Raw genomic sequence first — 17,213 nt, 5'->3', positions numbered from 1 at the left:
GAGGGGTACCAGAGACAGAGAGACTCTGGGAGTCCTTTGCCATGATCCGCAAATGATGAGGATTTGAACAGAAGCTTTGGTAGTAGTCAATTTGCAAAATATCTTATTTAATGTTAGAGAGTTCATGTTTTTCTCTTTCTGAGCAGCCAGTATAGGTAACTGCTAAACAAAATGCTTATTCCTTTTTAAGATGCGATGCATAGTTTGATGTTAACAAAATCAAAATACTTACAATTCATCCTATGATCAAAGATCCCAGGTGGTTGTCAACATTGAGAGTTTTGTGGATTACAGTATAACAGTCATTCGAAAGATTTTCTTGGCTAGAGCAGATGATGAAAAGCATGATGCAGTGGAAGGACAAGCTCTCATCTCTAGGACTTTAGAGTTGAGGGTGGGATATGAGGCACACACATGTGGTGCTAATCAACAATCTGTATGAGTGATACTGACACACTAGAAGTTTCCGGACTTTGAAGGATAAAGAGTCTTTATGGAATGGGATTATCACAAAATGAAAGCTAGAGTCTTAATTTAGGCAAACAGAAAGATTTTGATAGTTGAAGAAGGGAAAGAACTTACCAGCCCTGGAAAATGGTGCTTGCAATGAGAAATTAGAATGCACAAATTATATGCAAAAGTAGTTTTTCAGTTCTGGTTAGAAGTGAATGAAGATGGTTAGAAAGGTAAGTCAAGACTAAACCTATTTTAGTATTCGTAATGCAGGTTGAGGGTTATACTTTAGGCATTTAAGAAGCCGTTGGCAGGTTTTCAGAGGACAATACTATGACAAAAGTAACACCTCACATTTATTAGCTGCTTCCTTTGTGTGAGGCACTGTTGTAATCACATTACCATATGTTTTCTCTCATTTAACTTGCATTGCAACCTCCTGAGGTAGGGACTAGTATTGTCAGCTTTATTTTACAGATGAGGAAACTGAGGTACAAAGAGGTAAAGTGACTTGTCTGTGGATGCACAGCTAAGAAGAGGAGGCACCAAGAATCAGGCCCAAACCATCAGACTTTAGAGGCTGCTTTCTTGGCAGATTTTCTTCTTATGCCAGTGTATTAAGAGGGTTAGAGGACTAGAGATAGGGGCCAATTAAAGGGGTGAAAAAAAAGGAGTGTGGTGGTGACAAAAATAGAAAGTAAAGGAAGATGAAATAGAAAATATGAAGGGGGAAATTGGCAGGCATTAAATGGAAAGTGACTGAAATGGCCATCCCGAGTGACAGAGGAAAGGGTACTGTATAGTATTCAGACAGTCATATCACAAATTGGCAATCCTAAAATAGCACTGGAGGCTAAGTGGTCTGAGAATAAAGTCTGTTTTCACTGACAGTGATGAACCATTCATGTTGGGAAGAATATGAGAAAGGAGACTACTGGCCCTATGGTCTGTGACTTTCTTGAGTAATTAATGAATTTTATTTTTCAGAGTTTAACACTTGATTGAATTTTTTTGATTTATAAGTTAGTTCCCCTACTGTGAGGGCATGAATACAGGGACTTTTCCTACTCCAGGATGAACCAAATTTGTTAGGTAGTCAGTCATCTCATTTTTATGATCTACCGCGTACCAGGTTTTGTGTTCAGCAAAGAATAAGACCAACTGAATCTCTGAGTCAATAAAATGTTAAAGGTACTCTAGGTAAGAATGCTTGGTATACTAGGGGGCTTATAAAAAGATGTAGTGGATATTGCCTCAGGGGCGAGAAAAGATGGCTTCAGGGAAGTATTTTAGTATGTCTTAAAAATCAAGACAAAGTGACTGGGGAGACAAGGCATGGAGACATGAGGACATTGTTTAGTGTGATAGAAACGTAGCTTACAAATGCAAGCATACTGTACCAATTAGGTTAAAACTGCAATAGTTGAGCAGAGACATAAAACCCAAAAAAAGTAGAAGCCAGACATTTCCATTTGGTTTGAGTCATTTAAGCAAAGTCAAACTTGCTTAAATTAGTGTGCATTAGGAGTAAGAAACTACAAGCCTGGCAACTGCCTTTGATTCATGTACATTTTTTAGACACTCTCGATTTTTATTCAGAAATCCTTGGATCTAGTTATTACTAGGGTGCCCAACCTTGTTCCTATCTCAGACCAGGCATAGCATGCACAGGCTTCCCTGTGCACAGTTATATCTGAGCATGCAAATGACTCATGCACCTGGTGGGCCTTCCTAAGGTGTCACTTTCCAGTCACAGTAACTCATTGACACCTATTTCAAGAGAGTCTAATGGCATTCTTTATTAGAGATGAGAATGTGTTTCTTGAAAATAGTCAAGAATTCAAAAATTTTTCTTACTCAAAATGACATTCCTTTACAATTAGTACTTTTCTTTTTTGGGTTTTCACACAGGTGATGACAACCCTATGTCAGATAGAATTTCTAAAAGGAAGTGCTACTGGTATTCTCTAAAATCTAGTCTAAATCTTAAAACAAAAATGCATATCCTTAACTATAGTGATATATAAGTGATCCTTTGGGAAAGGATGATTAAATATTAGATCATCTGGAGGAAAAAAAGAAAGAAAAACAAAAATATTTCTTCAGGTCTAGATAGAAAAACAGCACTTTCCAGACTCACACTTATACTAGGGAAAGTTGATCCTAGCCTTGCTCTGGAAGAACTGTCTTCTGACCTTTGAAAAGGTTGAATCTCAGGTACAGAATAAATACATACCTTTTCATACATAGGGTGGTTGAACAGAGAACACCAGCATATTCAAAATGCCTATTTGTGGCAAATCAGTTTTTTATTTTATATTTCCTAAACAATTCAGATCACTGTTTCTCTGTCAAAATATCTGGTGGGAAGAAGCATGCCCCCATACAATTAATGCTACCTTTAATAATCTGTTAGGAAATCTTCATGTGTTAAACTCAGTGATTTCCAATTATTATAGCATTGCCCATATTATTTTATTTTTTTAACATTGCTTCTTTCTCATGGAATACACCCAGATATGTGTCTCCTATAAATATGTCTCATAAATATGGTGAGAGTTGTTTTTTTTTAATTGAGAAGAATTAAATGTAATATTGCTCTGAGAATTTCAATGCCTTTCTTACACAGTTGATACTGCCCTCAGATAAAGGTAAAGCACATCTGGAGTCAAAGTCATGTGACATGCAGTCCTGCTGCAAAACCCAGCCATCTACCCCTAACCCGGCAGTTCCTCCCCAGTTTCAAGTGTGTCAGTTCAAAGGCTGGGGATTCAGCCCTGCCAGCTGGGGACCAAAGAATAGCATCCACTTGACTAGAATTATTTTTCTTATTATCTTAGCATACTCTTACTAAAGTTATCATGTTACAAGAGTTTGTGATTAAACAAAGCAAAAACAAAGAAAACTTTTTCAAGAACAAGATCACGCAAAGATTTCACAAACAACTGTGCAGTTATATTTCTATTCAGATGAAGAATAGAACTATCTGAGCACATTGGATTGCCTCTTAACCAGACTCCTGTCAGGGATTCCAGGCCAGATCAGATTCTTGGCATCAACTGGAATGGGTGTTATTCTGACAAACTGGCTCAAGAGGAAGCAAAATTGAAGGATTTTTTTTTTACTCTTTGAAACATAAACATTTGAATGGCATTGTAAGCCAAAATATAAAAGGATATTTGGACCATATATATATATGCATTGCCTCCATACAATTATGGGGGGATATATATATATAGAGAGAGAGAGAGACTCAATTTACTGAAAAAAAGAAGTACCTAGGGGCGCCTGGGTGGCGCAGTCGGTTAAGCGTCCGACTTCAGCCAGGTCACGATCTCGCAGTCTGTGAGTTCGAGCCCCGCGTCAGGCTCTGGGCTGATGGCTCAGAGCCTGGAGCCTGTTTCCGATTCTGTGTCTCCCTCTCTCTCTGCCCCTCCCCCGTTCATGCTCTGTCTCTCTCTGTCCCAAAAATAAATAAACGTTGAAAAAAAAAATTAAAAAAAAAAAAAAAAAAAAAGAAGTACCTAAATGTGAACCCTGGCAAACATGTTCAACATTCACAGATATTTATTGAGCACCTTGTCAGTGCCTGACTTTGCTCTAGATTCTTCTAATTATCTCTAAACAGAATATGTGAAAACATCAGTCCTCCTTGAGCTTATACTTGAGTGGGATATAATAGATGGAGGTGTAAATGATACTCTGTGTTAGAAGGTAAGTACTGTGGAGAAAAATCAAGGAACAGGGATAAAGAATGTCTAGTGAGGGTTGAAGGAGGTAGGGAAGAAGACATTCAGAGAAGGTGACGTTTGAGTAAAGATTAAAAGTAAGAGAGGGAGTGAGCCATGTGGAGATGGAGGCATATGCATTCTATACAGAGACAATAGCGAGTACAAAGGTCTTGAGGCAGAAAGAAGCCTGAGCTATTTCCAGGATCAGTGAGGAGGCCAGTGTTGCTGTGTGAGGTAGCAACTGAATCAGAGAGGGTAGAGGCGGATCCTAACTGCTGCTTTGGCTTTTATTCTGAGTGAGACAAGGAGTGATTGAAGGTTATGAGCAGAGAAGTTACATTATCTGACTTAAGTTTTAACAAGTTCACTCTCGCTTGTGTGGTAGAATATTTTTAGAGAACTAGTGAGAAGTCTCACAATTAAAATGTTCTAACTTTTAAAAATGTCTTTTGTACAGCTCATATAATTCACTTGTTAAATGTTATGTACTTCCTAGGTGTTGAGTGCATATTTACTTGCCTTTTTACTAAATGTGGCCAAAAAAAACCCCAGCTGTAAATGTATATTTGTTTCTTCTCCTTTAATGCCACTCAGCTGTTACATAACTGGAAGTGTTTCTTCCCTATTGGGTATAACATTACAACTCTTAATAATAATCCTCAGCTCTGTGGAGGCCTAATCTCAATTGTCTTGCACATAGTCCAGGCTCAACCTTACTGCATATCCTGCTTAGAATGCCTTCCCACATGCCCTTCAAAGCCAGCTCAGTTACCAAATGCCTTCACCAATCGTTTCCATTGCTGTTAACCCATTTTCAAAATCCTCACGCCCAGAATGTGCATCACTGAGTTTTAGCATCTATTTGTGTATTGTATTGTGTTTTTGGACAGTTCGTGTGTTTGCTTTTTCTATCTAACTAGGGACCTTGTGAAAAACTGAGCCCATGTCTTCCACATTGAGCACAGATCTAAGGTCACAACAGATGCTCAATGAGTACCTGATGGTTGGTTGTTTGACCCTTCAACCCATTTCTGTCAATACCAGTAACTGTGAGAGTAGGCTATTCAAGTCAGGTTTTCATTGAAGGAATGTCATTGGGAAGTGCAAGGGAATGGGAAGGCAGGTGAGGAAGCCCCTCTAATTTTCACTTCGTATTCAGGGGTGCTGAGATCACTTTTCCCTGTCCTCGGTGCTGAAAAAGTTACTTGCAGAATTCACCTATGCTTTCCTTGCTATTCAGATAAAACAGCAGTTGATTTATGTGTCTCTTCAGCAGCTATAACTTCAGTTTTTGTTTTGCCTCTTTGTTTCTTTGTCACACTGAACTTTTGTTGGTAGCATCCACTGCAAATATGGAAAGTTCTCGCTGAAAAGCATTTTTGGTTATGTACAGTTGATCATTGAACACCATAGGCTTGAACTGCTGGGGCCTACTTATCCGCACATTTTCTTTTTTTAATTTTTTTTAACGTTTATTTATTTTTGAGACAGAGAGAGACAGAGCATGAACAGGGGAGGGGCAGAGAGAGAGGGAGACACAGAATCTGAAACGGGCTCCAGGCTCTGAGCTGTCAGCACAGAGCCTGACGCGGGGCTCGAACTCACGGATCGCGAGATCATGACCTGAGCTGAAGTCTGCCTCTTAACCGACTGAGCCACCCAGGCGCCCCTGTTATTTTCTTAATAGTTTTTCTCTATATTTATTGTAAAAATACAGGATGAAACATGTATAACATACAAAATATGTGTCAATTGACTGTTTATGTTGTCAGTAAGGCTTCCAGTCAAGGCTATTAGTAAAGTTTGGAGGGAGTCAAGAGCTAAATGCAGGTTTTTAACTATGCAGGGAGTTGGCGCTCCTAGCTGCCATGTTGTTCAAAGGTCAACTGTATCTTAACAAATTATAAAAATCAGTTGATTGATTGATAGTAGGAAATAATCAAGTGTTTCATTTTGGAGTTCATATATGATATTGTTGATAGATTCCTAACCATGAAAGACACACATTCAAAAGAGTGAATATACACTACATTTTTATCATTTGTGTGTAAGATCAAAGTATACTAAGGAACAGAATATATTTTCCAATATAGCCCTGGTCAGGTATATACCAATTTGAGTTTCAGTAAAAACACATATTTGATATTTTAACAATAAATGACTCAAATTGGCTTTGTAAATGGATGTCAGTTATAAGGCTCAGTTGTAGGGACAATGATTAATAATGCATTTGTCAAGGCTTTTTACATTTTGCTACCAGAAACAACCATTTGTTTTCATTGAAATGTTTCACTTTCATTAAAAACAGGAGTGATTATAAATGAAAATGAATGTACTATTGAATTTCACACCTTACATTGATTTCTAGTAATAGAAGTTAATTTCTCTCTAAGTTTTCTTTAAATGAGAGGCAATTTCATAGTCTAGATTAAAAAAAAAAAAAAACTCCTAATGTAGCTACCTTGACCTGGAGAGCATACTAAAATGAGGCACATCTCTTAAATGGGGATAAAATAACCAAATTTATCCACTGCCTCTATATTCAGACATTTTCTCTATCATTGAAATAGTAAGGGAAAGTAAGTAGGTTGAAAGAAGCCTCATTTAGATCCCATAATGTATGCTTGAAAATGCACATGTGTGCCATTTTCTTGTTAAAGAGCTAGGATATTTGCTGATAATATAATTCAGCTTCTTAGTCCATTAACATTTAATGTTTCAATTTTGTGAATAAATGTTGGGAGAAATTATTTTTAGATGTCAATGTTTTACTCATAAAATCAATGGCTGATTTCCATGAAAGAATTCTGTTATTCTATTTTAACTCAGAAAAAGCTTGTGAAGGATTATTGGTTTTTTAAAAATATTGGCATTTAAATTAATCACTACCATCTTTTTCCATGTTACCTGACTAATGATCTTTGCTGTGTACTTCAGGCATGAACTTCTAGAAGAAGCTCGGAGGAAGGGATTACCTTTTGCTCAGTGGGATGGGCCCACTGTCGTTGCATGGCTGGAGGTAAGAGAATTAAACCAGAAAGCTCTTAAATTAATGACTTCAATTTGATAGTTTTTCTAGAAACAGGTGAAGATGGGTTCCTGAAGTCACAGCTTTCCACTAGCCTGGAGTAGCTTATAGAGGGAATATTTGCTTTATCCAGGGGGCTGTGAGCATTGTTGTGATGCATTCTTGTGATTGTGGCCGAAGGAAGCACCCAGTAGGATAAAAGGAAGTTGCTCTAAATTTCACTGTCTTCATCTTTAGAAGAAGGGAAGGCAGGTATTGAGCCACATTTCTCATGTTGCAAGAAAACATCTGCCCTAGTCTATCAGTCTAGAGTTCTTTCTCATCAGCAGGTTACAAACAAGACCCATCTCTATATTCAACATGTTATCCGTGATATCACTGTCACCTATTTGCGCAGAGAGCCATTTCTTTGCCTGTAAAATGATTCCTGAACCTAATTCTCTAACGCCCAGAGGCCAGCTAGGTTTAGACACTTGGAATTAAGCAAGAAAATACTTATCCCCTTGTTCTCTTCTGGGTCTAAATTGAATGTAATTCAGCATTTTCTATGTAACACGGGGGCCGGGAAAAATAAAAACAGTACCTGAGCACAGTGGAGGCCAGTAGAAGCAGACTGCAACAGTGAAAGAAACGCATTTGACTACAAAGGACCAGTTCATACCACTTACTAGTAGTGTTCACTTGCCTGTTCCATTCAGTCCTCTAATGTGGGCTGCCGGCAGCTACCAGGATATGCCAATGTCGGGGCAAAGAAGAAAATATGCTTTCCTTGCCTGGCAGAGGCAATTCGAACCCATTGTTTTAACTGGTTGGCGATTATAAAATCACTCACTTTCATATCATATCCAGGGCTAACAAATAATCAATGATGAAACGTTAAAACCCTTTTTTAGTTTAAAAAACAGCCTTTAATAGATAGATGTAATAATATGCTTTGCCTTTTTTTTCCTTGGACTGAGTAAAAGAGGCCTATGTCTTGCTTTATTTTATTCTCTTGCAGCAGTCAGGGAATTTTTAGCATATTAATGATCAGAGCTGCTTCTTCCAAACGTGCCTTTAAAATTACTATACTTTAAAAATCAATTATGAGTCAAAATGCTTAAGAAAACACACCTCGAAATTAATAGCAGCTCTTTGTTCAGTGTCACTCCAGTGAAATGAGCTGCAGTGACAGAGAGTTAGCTCCTCTTTTGGCAAATGATGAACAAACCCTTAGATTAAAAAAAGAAAAAAAAAGATTTACTGACATTAAGGGGCTAGGAAATGACAAGCAGTGAAGTTTTGTGCTAATTAAACCTATCCTGAGCACACAGAAATTGCTCATAATGTGCTTCCTAAAGTGACTCAAATTGTAAAATGGAATAAACAAGATGAATGAGTGGGGTGATCCAGTGAATGAGAGCTCTTAACTCTCACCTCCTTTAGCACCTCCTCATGTGCACAGCCTGCTCAGAATGATGAGCAGAAGGAAGTCTGATGCTTCACACACCATTTATCACACCAAAACCTTTTTGAAAGTCTAATTAGAGTTGATACTGATAACAAGGTATTGGCAAGCATTTGGGTAATATTACTCAGTATGGGAATAAAAATATCTTTAAAAAGAGGGAGTGAAAAACCATTAGGGTCCAGCAAAGGTATGTTTAGATCTTTAATTATTTTTGAACAAGTTGAGTTGATGAACTAAGACATTAAGTCCCATCTTCCATCAGTGGTACCTAATGGTACTTAATGGTACCTGTCAAGGTAAGGCCAATTCCTTGTGTCTCACCTGCTGGAAGACAGTATGAACTATTCAGTCATGTGCCCTACTTAGATTCCCCTCTCTCCTGTCTTTTACCTCAGTCACAGCCCAGGCCACAATGACTCAAAGTTGGCTTTTGGTTTGTTTGTTTGTCTCCCCTATAGAAACAAGTAGCCTTCTAATATGACAGAATTTTTAAAATAGAAGGATGTCTAGGTTAGTCCCCTATTACCATGTAACAAATTACACCAAAACTCAGCATTTATTTTCCTCGTAGTTTCTGTGGGTCAGGAGTTTGACTTAGCTTGGGGCTTTGATCAAAGTCTTTCACAAGGCTGCATCCAAGGTGTCAGCCAGGGTGGCAGGCATCTCAAGGCTCAACGTGGGGAGAATCCACTTCCAAGCTGACTCCTGTTTTCACAGTCATGATTGGGTTCCTTGCCAGTGGTTGGCTAGAAACATCTGTTCCTTGTCATGTGGGCATCTTCACAGGGCTGTGCACAACATGGCAGCTGGATTCCCCAAGCTAGAGCTCTGAGAGGAGGGAAGTAGAGAGGACTAGCAGGAGTGAAGCCAGAGTCTCTTTGTAACCTAATCTGGAAAGTGGCATCCTGTCATTTTCATAATCCATTAGATATAAGTCACTGATTTCAGCCCAAACTGAAAAGCAAAGAATTACACAAAGGCAGAAATGTCAGGAGGGGCCCCCGGGTGGCTTAGTTGGTTAAGCGTCCGACTCTTGATTTCAGCTTAGGTCATGATCTCACGGTTCATGGGATCAAGTCCCGTGTGGGGCTCTGCGCTGACAGTGCAGAGCCTGCTTGGGATTCTCTCTCTACCTCTCTCTGTGCCCCTCCCCCCACTGGTGTGCTCTCATTCTCTCTCTCTCTCTCTCAAAATAAAAATAAACATTTTTTTTTAAAAAACCTTAAAAAGAAAAAGCAATATCAGGAAGAGGAAATCCCAAAGATCCTCTTAGAAGCTGCCTACCAAAACGCCCTGGAAATAATAAGGCTGAATTTCTTTGTTTTACAAATGAGGATGTAAAACTGAGGCTTAGAGAAGTTACATGACTCACCAGTGACACTGAAGGAATTAGAGCCCAGCCTTCTAGTCCAGAGCTCTTGGCGTTGACTTTTGCTGGCTTATACCTTTTCTTCTTTCTCTTACTGTCACTCTTCTTACTCATGTTCTCTCCCTTTTGCTCAGTCTATTCACATCAACAAATAAAATAGTCCAAAAAATCAATATTTTGGACACTTAAAGACCAAGATTTAAACTGCTTTACTCGCATGTGCCTTGCTTCTTACTCTTATCTAGTGATGGTGGGGAGGGAGAATGGAGAGAATATTCCATTTTTAAGTGTGTGTAATTCAAATGCTGCAACACAATCCATGTGAGTTGGCATTCACCCAGTGCTTAAGGTGTGTGCAGACACTGTGCTGTGCTCCGTGCACTACTGATTCGATTGTCTTTCAAGAGCATCTTAGCAAAGTTGAAAAATTGGAATCCCTAATTTCTAATGCATTATTCATTTAGTTACTCTCTTTGCCTAAAGTTTTCCAGATGTGTATGGCTTTAGCCTCTTCCTTTAGCACATCATTTTGTTCTCCAAAACTTTGTTCGTGCAGGACATCAAATTAAGTTCACACAACTATCACATGAGAAAGGGGTCTAGCTACATGCAATACAGGCTTCAGTCTCTTTCCAGGGCAGCTGGATTTCTTTGCACTCAGAATTCCGAAGGAGAATTATAAATTGAAACCACGCATTAAACAAATGTCGATTGAGTCTTCACCAAATGCAGCTTGTGGCTGTTCTTGCCCTTAAACCCACGGCGGGGGGGGGGGGGGGGAGGGGGCGGGCAGGGCTGGATTTGGTGATGTGCACCTATTATGTTTAGCCTAATAATATAAATTAGTTGTTAAATTGGACACCCTGGAGACTCGATTTCAAATCTTCCTTTCCATCACTGCCTAGCTGATATTTTTAAATAAATTGCTTAGTGGCTCTGTGTCATCTGGGGGAAATAATAATAGCATCTATCTTTTGGGGTGTGGGCAACAAAACAGTTCACACATGTAAGGTACTTAGGAAAATGCCTGGCACATAAGACACTAAACTGTGTAACTATTGGTATAACCTGTGTATGTATTTGTTCCCTATCCGACAGCTCTGGTTGGGAATGCCCGCTTGGTATGTAGCAGCCTGCCGAGCCAACGTGAAAAGTGGTGCCATCATGTCTGCTTTATCAGACACTGAGATCCAGAGAGAAATTGGAATCAGCAATCCCCTGCATCGCTTAAAGCTGCGATTAGCAATCCAGGAGATGGTTTCCCTAACGAGTCCTTCAGCTCCTCCGACATCCCGAACTGTGAGTCAAGCTGAGCTCCTTCCCTCTCCCAGTGCTGGGCAAGTGGCAGCCTCTCTAAGTCCACAGAGCGAGACTGTGGCAGCACACATTTCAATGTCAGCATGAATTATTCTGAAGAGATTTCACTTGCTCTTCATTAACCTTGCTGCTACTGTTAATAGGTTTTCAAGTGAGGAGCTGTGATTCCTATCAGACTTGAAGGCTGAAACCAAGATAGGCTTTTGAGCTAGTCTCTAACGGAAGTCTAGGTTTTTCTCCCAGGCAAGAAGACCCCAATTTTACTCTTTTTTAGGATGTTCCCCTTTTTAAAAAAATGCAACATCCAGTATCTCAGGAGATGAGTTGTTGGCGTTAGTGCTTTTGGAAGATACAGTGCTTACCTTAAGCAGTTTCCATAATTATGAAAGTATGCACATATTTGATATTTTATAGATACCAAGTGAAATACCTTCCTTCAAATTCTATTTGTTTCTCATTTATAAATCCCTATTCTTCTGTAATTTTGTTCCTATCCTAATGTTAGGAAAGAACAAAATGTCTAAAAAATGCATGCCAAATGACAAATTCATATAGTAAGAACAACTCCAAATAATATTCATTCTTTCTTTAGTCCATTTCTGAATTATATCTTTTGCTGATAAAGGATATGATTTCTGATGTTAACTGAATTTCTCTGATCTCAAAGAAACTGGGAAATTTATTATTCTTAATGCAGAATAATAAAATATGGAAGAATGAGGGAAATTTGAGTAGCAAGTAAGAGAAAAGTGGTATTACTTTATTGCAATTTTCAGGAACAAAACTAACTTGAGTTTACTTTTTCTATGTGGTCTTAAACAGCTTTAAAGAACTAGCTTCATGTTTATTGTATCTATCTTTACATTCCTTCCCAGTATTCCAGATTCTAATGCCAGAAATACCAGGTCAGCTTTAAAAAGGTTTATCTTTCTTGTGTAATTCCATTTTAACTTCTTTCTAAATAAGATGTAGAAAAAAATCTATAATTTAACAAACTCTTATGTATAACATTATTTTTAAATGTAAAAAATGTTTAGTATAGCTAAAATACTACTCAAGCTGAAAAATAATACAGAATATGTTTAAAATAAAAGCGGAGTAGGCCATTAAAATAGGTATTGTAAGCTGAATTCAGATCTGATAGATTTTCCTGCATAATTTCCAACTGACAGAGAAGCATCACAACTGGCTTATATCAGCACTCTTTTCCTAAGAGCAAATGCATGCATAATTGCTAAAAATGCAAAATTAAGAACATTTGAAGTCACAATTTCAAGATGAAAAGTAGCATATGCTTTGTATTTTTATTTAGCATCCTAATCCATTTATTTCTTACTGGAAAATAGAATAATTGAGCACTGTTTTTCTAAAAATGTCTAAGTGAACTTAAGAAATTTAAATCACAAACTATTAAAAGTAAAAGCATATTCAGTTGTTTAAAGGACAGTCAAATGTGAAGAGAATTTATGAGACTTCACGATCTAGCCTCAACTTCACCTCCTCAGGTCAGGACCCCAGCGACACAGAACTAATTTCACTTTGCTAAACTTTTATGCTCTTGGGTAATTATGAGCTTTTGTAATTATGAGCTCTGTGCTGTGACTGAAACATTTACCCCACTCCAGGATCACTGTCCTTCCCCAACTCATCCTTCATTGAATGAATCTTGAATGTTTTTCCTTGAGAAATCTTTCACCAGACGCCAAAATCTGGTTTGCTTCCCTTCCCGAATTACTACTCTGTATGCTTACAAAAGCCATTTTATAATTTTCTCTTCTTAATTTATCCTGTGCAAAGCCAACCAAAGATATTATCAGTTTTCCATAGTCCGCAAGCCTTAATTCAGTGCCTGGAAAATTGTAGAGAGTGATCAGTAAAATTCATCTTAAAAGTGGTGATTGTATAAGTTAAGTCGTTCTACCAACCATTACAGAGGATATAAAATATCCTGACTTCAGAAAGGATAACTATGGTAAAGAAGGTGAGCCTTGTTCACCACTAGATTAAGTAGGAGATGATATAGTTTAATTCCTCAGTGTTAGGTAGAAGCAAAGAGTTGTGGAATTCCAAAGAAGGGGAAACCATTTCTGGCCTAATAAGGCTTCAAAGAGGATTTAACATTTCAAAGACAGGTAATATATTATTAATTATTAAAAATTATTTTTTTCAATATTCACTTTTGGACAGATTACCTTTCAGTCTATTTTCTTCATCTGTTTATGATATGAAATATGAGTTATTTCATATCATATTTTATATTTTTCTTTTTAAAACTTCATAATGTAGCATGAGCATTTTCCTCACTTTATTAAATATGCAATTATAATATCATGTTTAATTGCTGAATAACTGCTTCATGGAAATACCATAACGTATTTAACCAAATCCCTAATGTTGGACATTTTGCCTATTTGACAATTTTCATCGTTATTCACAATACCGTAGTGGATACACATGAAGTTATATTGTTGCATAAACTGATTACTTCCATAGCAGTATTTGTATATAGGGTTTTTATATTCTTATTACTTTTCAATCTTAATTGTTAAATTATATTGGGTAGCCTTTTCTTCATCCTTTCATCAGCATTATCATGCTGCTTAAATTTATATTTTTAAAAATGCTACTACTGTTAAAATTTTTTCATATGCTTATTGATTTGGTATTTAAATGAATTACCTGTTAGTAATCTCTTCAGTTTTTTAAAGAATTCTAGGACTATACCTCTTTTTATTAATGTGTAAAAATTCTTTATTCAGAGAGGATATATATGCCCTTTACCAAATATTAATACAAATTACATAAAAGATAAGTTGTATCTATTTGTCTTAAAAATGATCTACTGAGTAGGTTTTCTTCCTTTTACTCCACCTACATGGAAATATTTATTCATTTTCTAATATATTTTAAATACTATTTGCTTTGCAAAAAAGGTGATTATAAATTGATATTAATGAATACACCATATAAAGTGAAAACTAAAGTCATCACATAAAATTATATATTAGGATTCACATTTAAAAAAAATAAAAAAGCAGGTTGTCTTTTTTTTTTTTTTTTAAGGAAATGGTATTATGTCTCCCAGAACACTGTGACTAGTTCAGGTCATACAGGTGTTTCTGTGTGTTTAGGTTTGGGTTTGAGTTCCTCAGTCAGGTTTATCTTGCTTAGTTCCTCAAATTCTCAAGAGAAAAAGACAAATTACTTCACTTGGTTTTTTTTTTTTTTAATTTTCTACCCAAAAAGAAATTCTAATTCTGCCTCCTTTCTTGTCTACATGAAATGGGCTGAACCACCAAAAGGAAAATATAATGTTCACATTTATTATTTTCTTGGGCCAGCCCTAATCTTCCAGCTTTCTGTTTCTTCTTCTGAGCTGCTGTTACAATGGAAGGTCTCTTACCTCATAGAATAGGGATAGAGATATCAGTCCAATGAAATATTTGGTTATAGGGGGATGTCATAAGGAATAAGTACATACTTTAAATACTTTATCTTTGATAAAATATGTAAATATTCAGGCACTTGCAAATTTAGATGAAACACTTAGGACTTTTCTTTGAGTACAATTCCAGTGCCTGGAGTTCGACATTATCTTTCTTTTATAACTTCATCTATAAAACATCTTCAATTTTTCTAGTTTGGAGTGTCTTTTTAATGTGATAACTTTAAGATACTTAAAAAGCTCTGTTGGAGTGCAAGATTCTCCTGAACATTTACAGTTTTTTCCCCAGACTAAGTTGTATCTCATTGATAGCAATGTGTTAAGGTTTGCCTATACTGGTCTTTCCAAATAATTCAACTTAGTGTTCATACATGAGCCAAATTCATTTTTGTTTTATGTAGTATATATTTCAGTTGCCTAATTAAAAAATAGTGCAGTAGAAATAAATAGGTTTGGGAACATAGAATTCAGCAAATTTGAGCAGGAATGTAAGGCATAAAATAGGAATCAGTCGGTATAATGTACAGGAGAAACAGCATTTCTTAAATGAAAGACTTACTTGAATGGAGATTGCTTAACAAAATTCCTAATGAAACTGTAGTAAATTTCTAAAGAAATTGTAATATCCGACATCATTGGATGTCTAAGTGTCACATGCTGTTTACATGTAATAACTCATATAAGCCCAACCCTATGAGATAAGTACTTTTATCACATCTGTTTTATAGATGGGAAGAACTGATATACAGACAGGTTAAGTGACTTGTCTAAGGTCAAGCTGCTGTGTGGTTTACCCAAGTTTATGCTGCTAATAATAAGTACACACTCCTTCCTGCACTCTGTTTTCTTCTCTTTTACAGCATTCTTCCAGCCTGCTTTGGTTCCTCCTTTCTTTATTAGTAACCTCATAATAAAGTGAGGGATCATTGTGCAAATACTAGTCTTATTATAATGAGAAGTATTCATCTTCTCATACTGAGAAACATAAATTCAGATAAGGGAGACATGTGAATCTAGGCCATTTTGGTTGTAAAAAGTAAATTTCAAGCTTATTTACTTTGTAACTCAATTATAAAGTAGAAAAATACTGCAAAATGACCTAGGAAGTAACAGAAGTTACTACCAGGCGGGTAAGGTTTAGGATCATTCTGAGGTCTGACTGCTTTACTTATTTTATATTTCTGACGGCAAGAGAATTAATTATTTTCCCACAATTAATTTTCATGGTTTATCCTTTAAACTCATTTTAATATTTATTTTCATGTCGTAAATCTCTCCTGAATGATTTAATTAGGTAAGTGCTTTAATACTGAACATCCTTTAGGAATTTTCCTCCCAGTTCTCATTTGATAATACTATATCCATATTCTACTCTAGTTGGACAAAGGTGAGGCAATCGAGGCATGTCAAACACAAAACTGAGGGAGGAACGCACTGTCGGGTATTGACCTTGCATTTGCACTGCCAGGAAAGTGAGAGCATCCTTGAATGGAGTTCCCTTGGCATCCCATCCGCCTTATCCTAGTCTCAGGCCTGTATCAGAATTTGCAATATCATAGCTTAAACTTTTCAATATTTTTTTTCTAGGATGAAGTATATTTTTAGCCCACTTACCAGATGTTGAATCTAAAATTTAGAGAGGTTAGGGAAAGTCCTAGGGTAGTTATTAAAAAGTGGCATGGTAGACCTCAAGCCTCTTGATTATAATTTAGTAAATTTTCAGATAGTTGAAATTTTAGAAATCACCTTTTAGATGCAGACTGTGAACCACACACACACACACACACACACACACGCACAAATGACTACAGATTTGCATTCTCCAGCTAAGATATTAGGGGCTACAGCATGGACTGCCAAGGAATGAGTAATTCTCAACGGTTCTCAGAGAACCACACCCAAATTACGTGATCCGTGTCCTTTCTGCTTTTCCAAGCTATTTTTTTGCACTCTTTATCTTTGGCCCCCGACACAGTATCCTCTGTCCTTTGGCTGCTCAAAGTCTCCCACTCCAGCTCTTATCTAAGATGCACCCTTCACTGAAATGCTTCTGCTCCGAAGCACCACTTTATGACTCACCCAGGTGAAAGCTTCATACCTTTAACTGGTGCTGAAGAGAAAGGAATCTGAATACTTGGCCCTCTGTGCATGGGCTTGCTTGTAAAATCGACTTGTTGAAACCTACACTAATGTCTAAATGTTTGGGTTGTGCAGAAGCTATTTTGTGAGTTCCTTCACCAGATTCTGGAGCAGGCAGTGCGCGCCTCACAAGTAAAACTTGAAGATCAAAGGAGAACGACTAACATACAACTTAGGAAAGGTTGCCAACCATACTTTAGAAGATTGCCCTGCATATATACTTACTTTGCATGTAAAGCTAAAGATAAAACCAATGGCTTCCAGCATCTTGCCTATTCCAC

General features: G+C 37.2%; 1 protein-coding gene across 24 annotated transcripts in view; it reads left to right on the top strand.

The window, feature by feature from the left end:
- PPFIA2 (PTPRF interacting protein alpha 2) overlaps positions 1 to 17,213 on the top strand; it is a 478,195-nt gene that overhangs the window by 434,641 nt on the left and 26,341 nt on the right. For all 24 annotated transcript variants that reach the window (XM_019835282.3, XM_019835280.3, XM_019835277.3 and 21 more), the window contains 2 exons: positions 7,122 to 7,203; positions 11,130 to 11,330. In XM_019835282.3, the coding sequence (XP_019690841.1) occupies positions 7,122 to 7,203; positions 11,130 to 11,330 (283 nt within the window). The remainder of the gene's footprint in view (positions 1 to 7,121; positions 7,204 to 11,129; positions 11,331 to 17,213) is intronic.

The sequence above is a fragment of the Felis catus genome, chromosome B4, assembly GCF_018350175.1.
Source record: "Felis catus isolate Fca126 chromosome B4, F.catus_Fca126_mat1.0, whole genome shotgun sequence".
Taxonomy (NCBI): Eukaryota; Metazoa; Chordata; class Mammalia; order Carnivora; family Felidae; genus Felis; species Felis catus.
The sequence above is the reverse complement of the archived record's forward strand: the minus strand, read 5'-3'. Positions and strand labels throughout refer to the sequence as shown.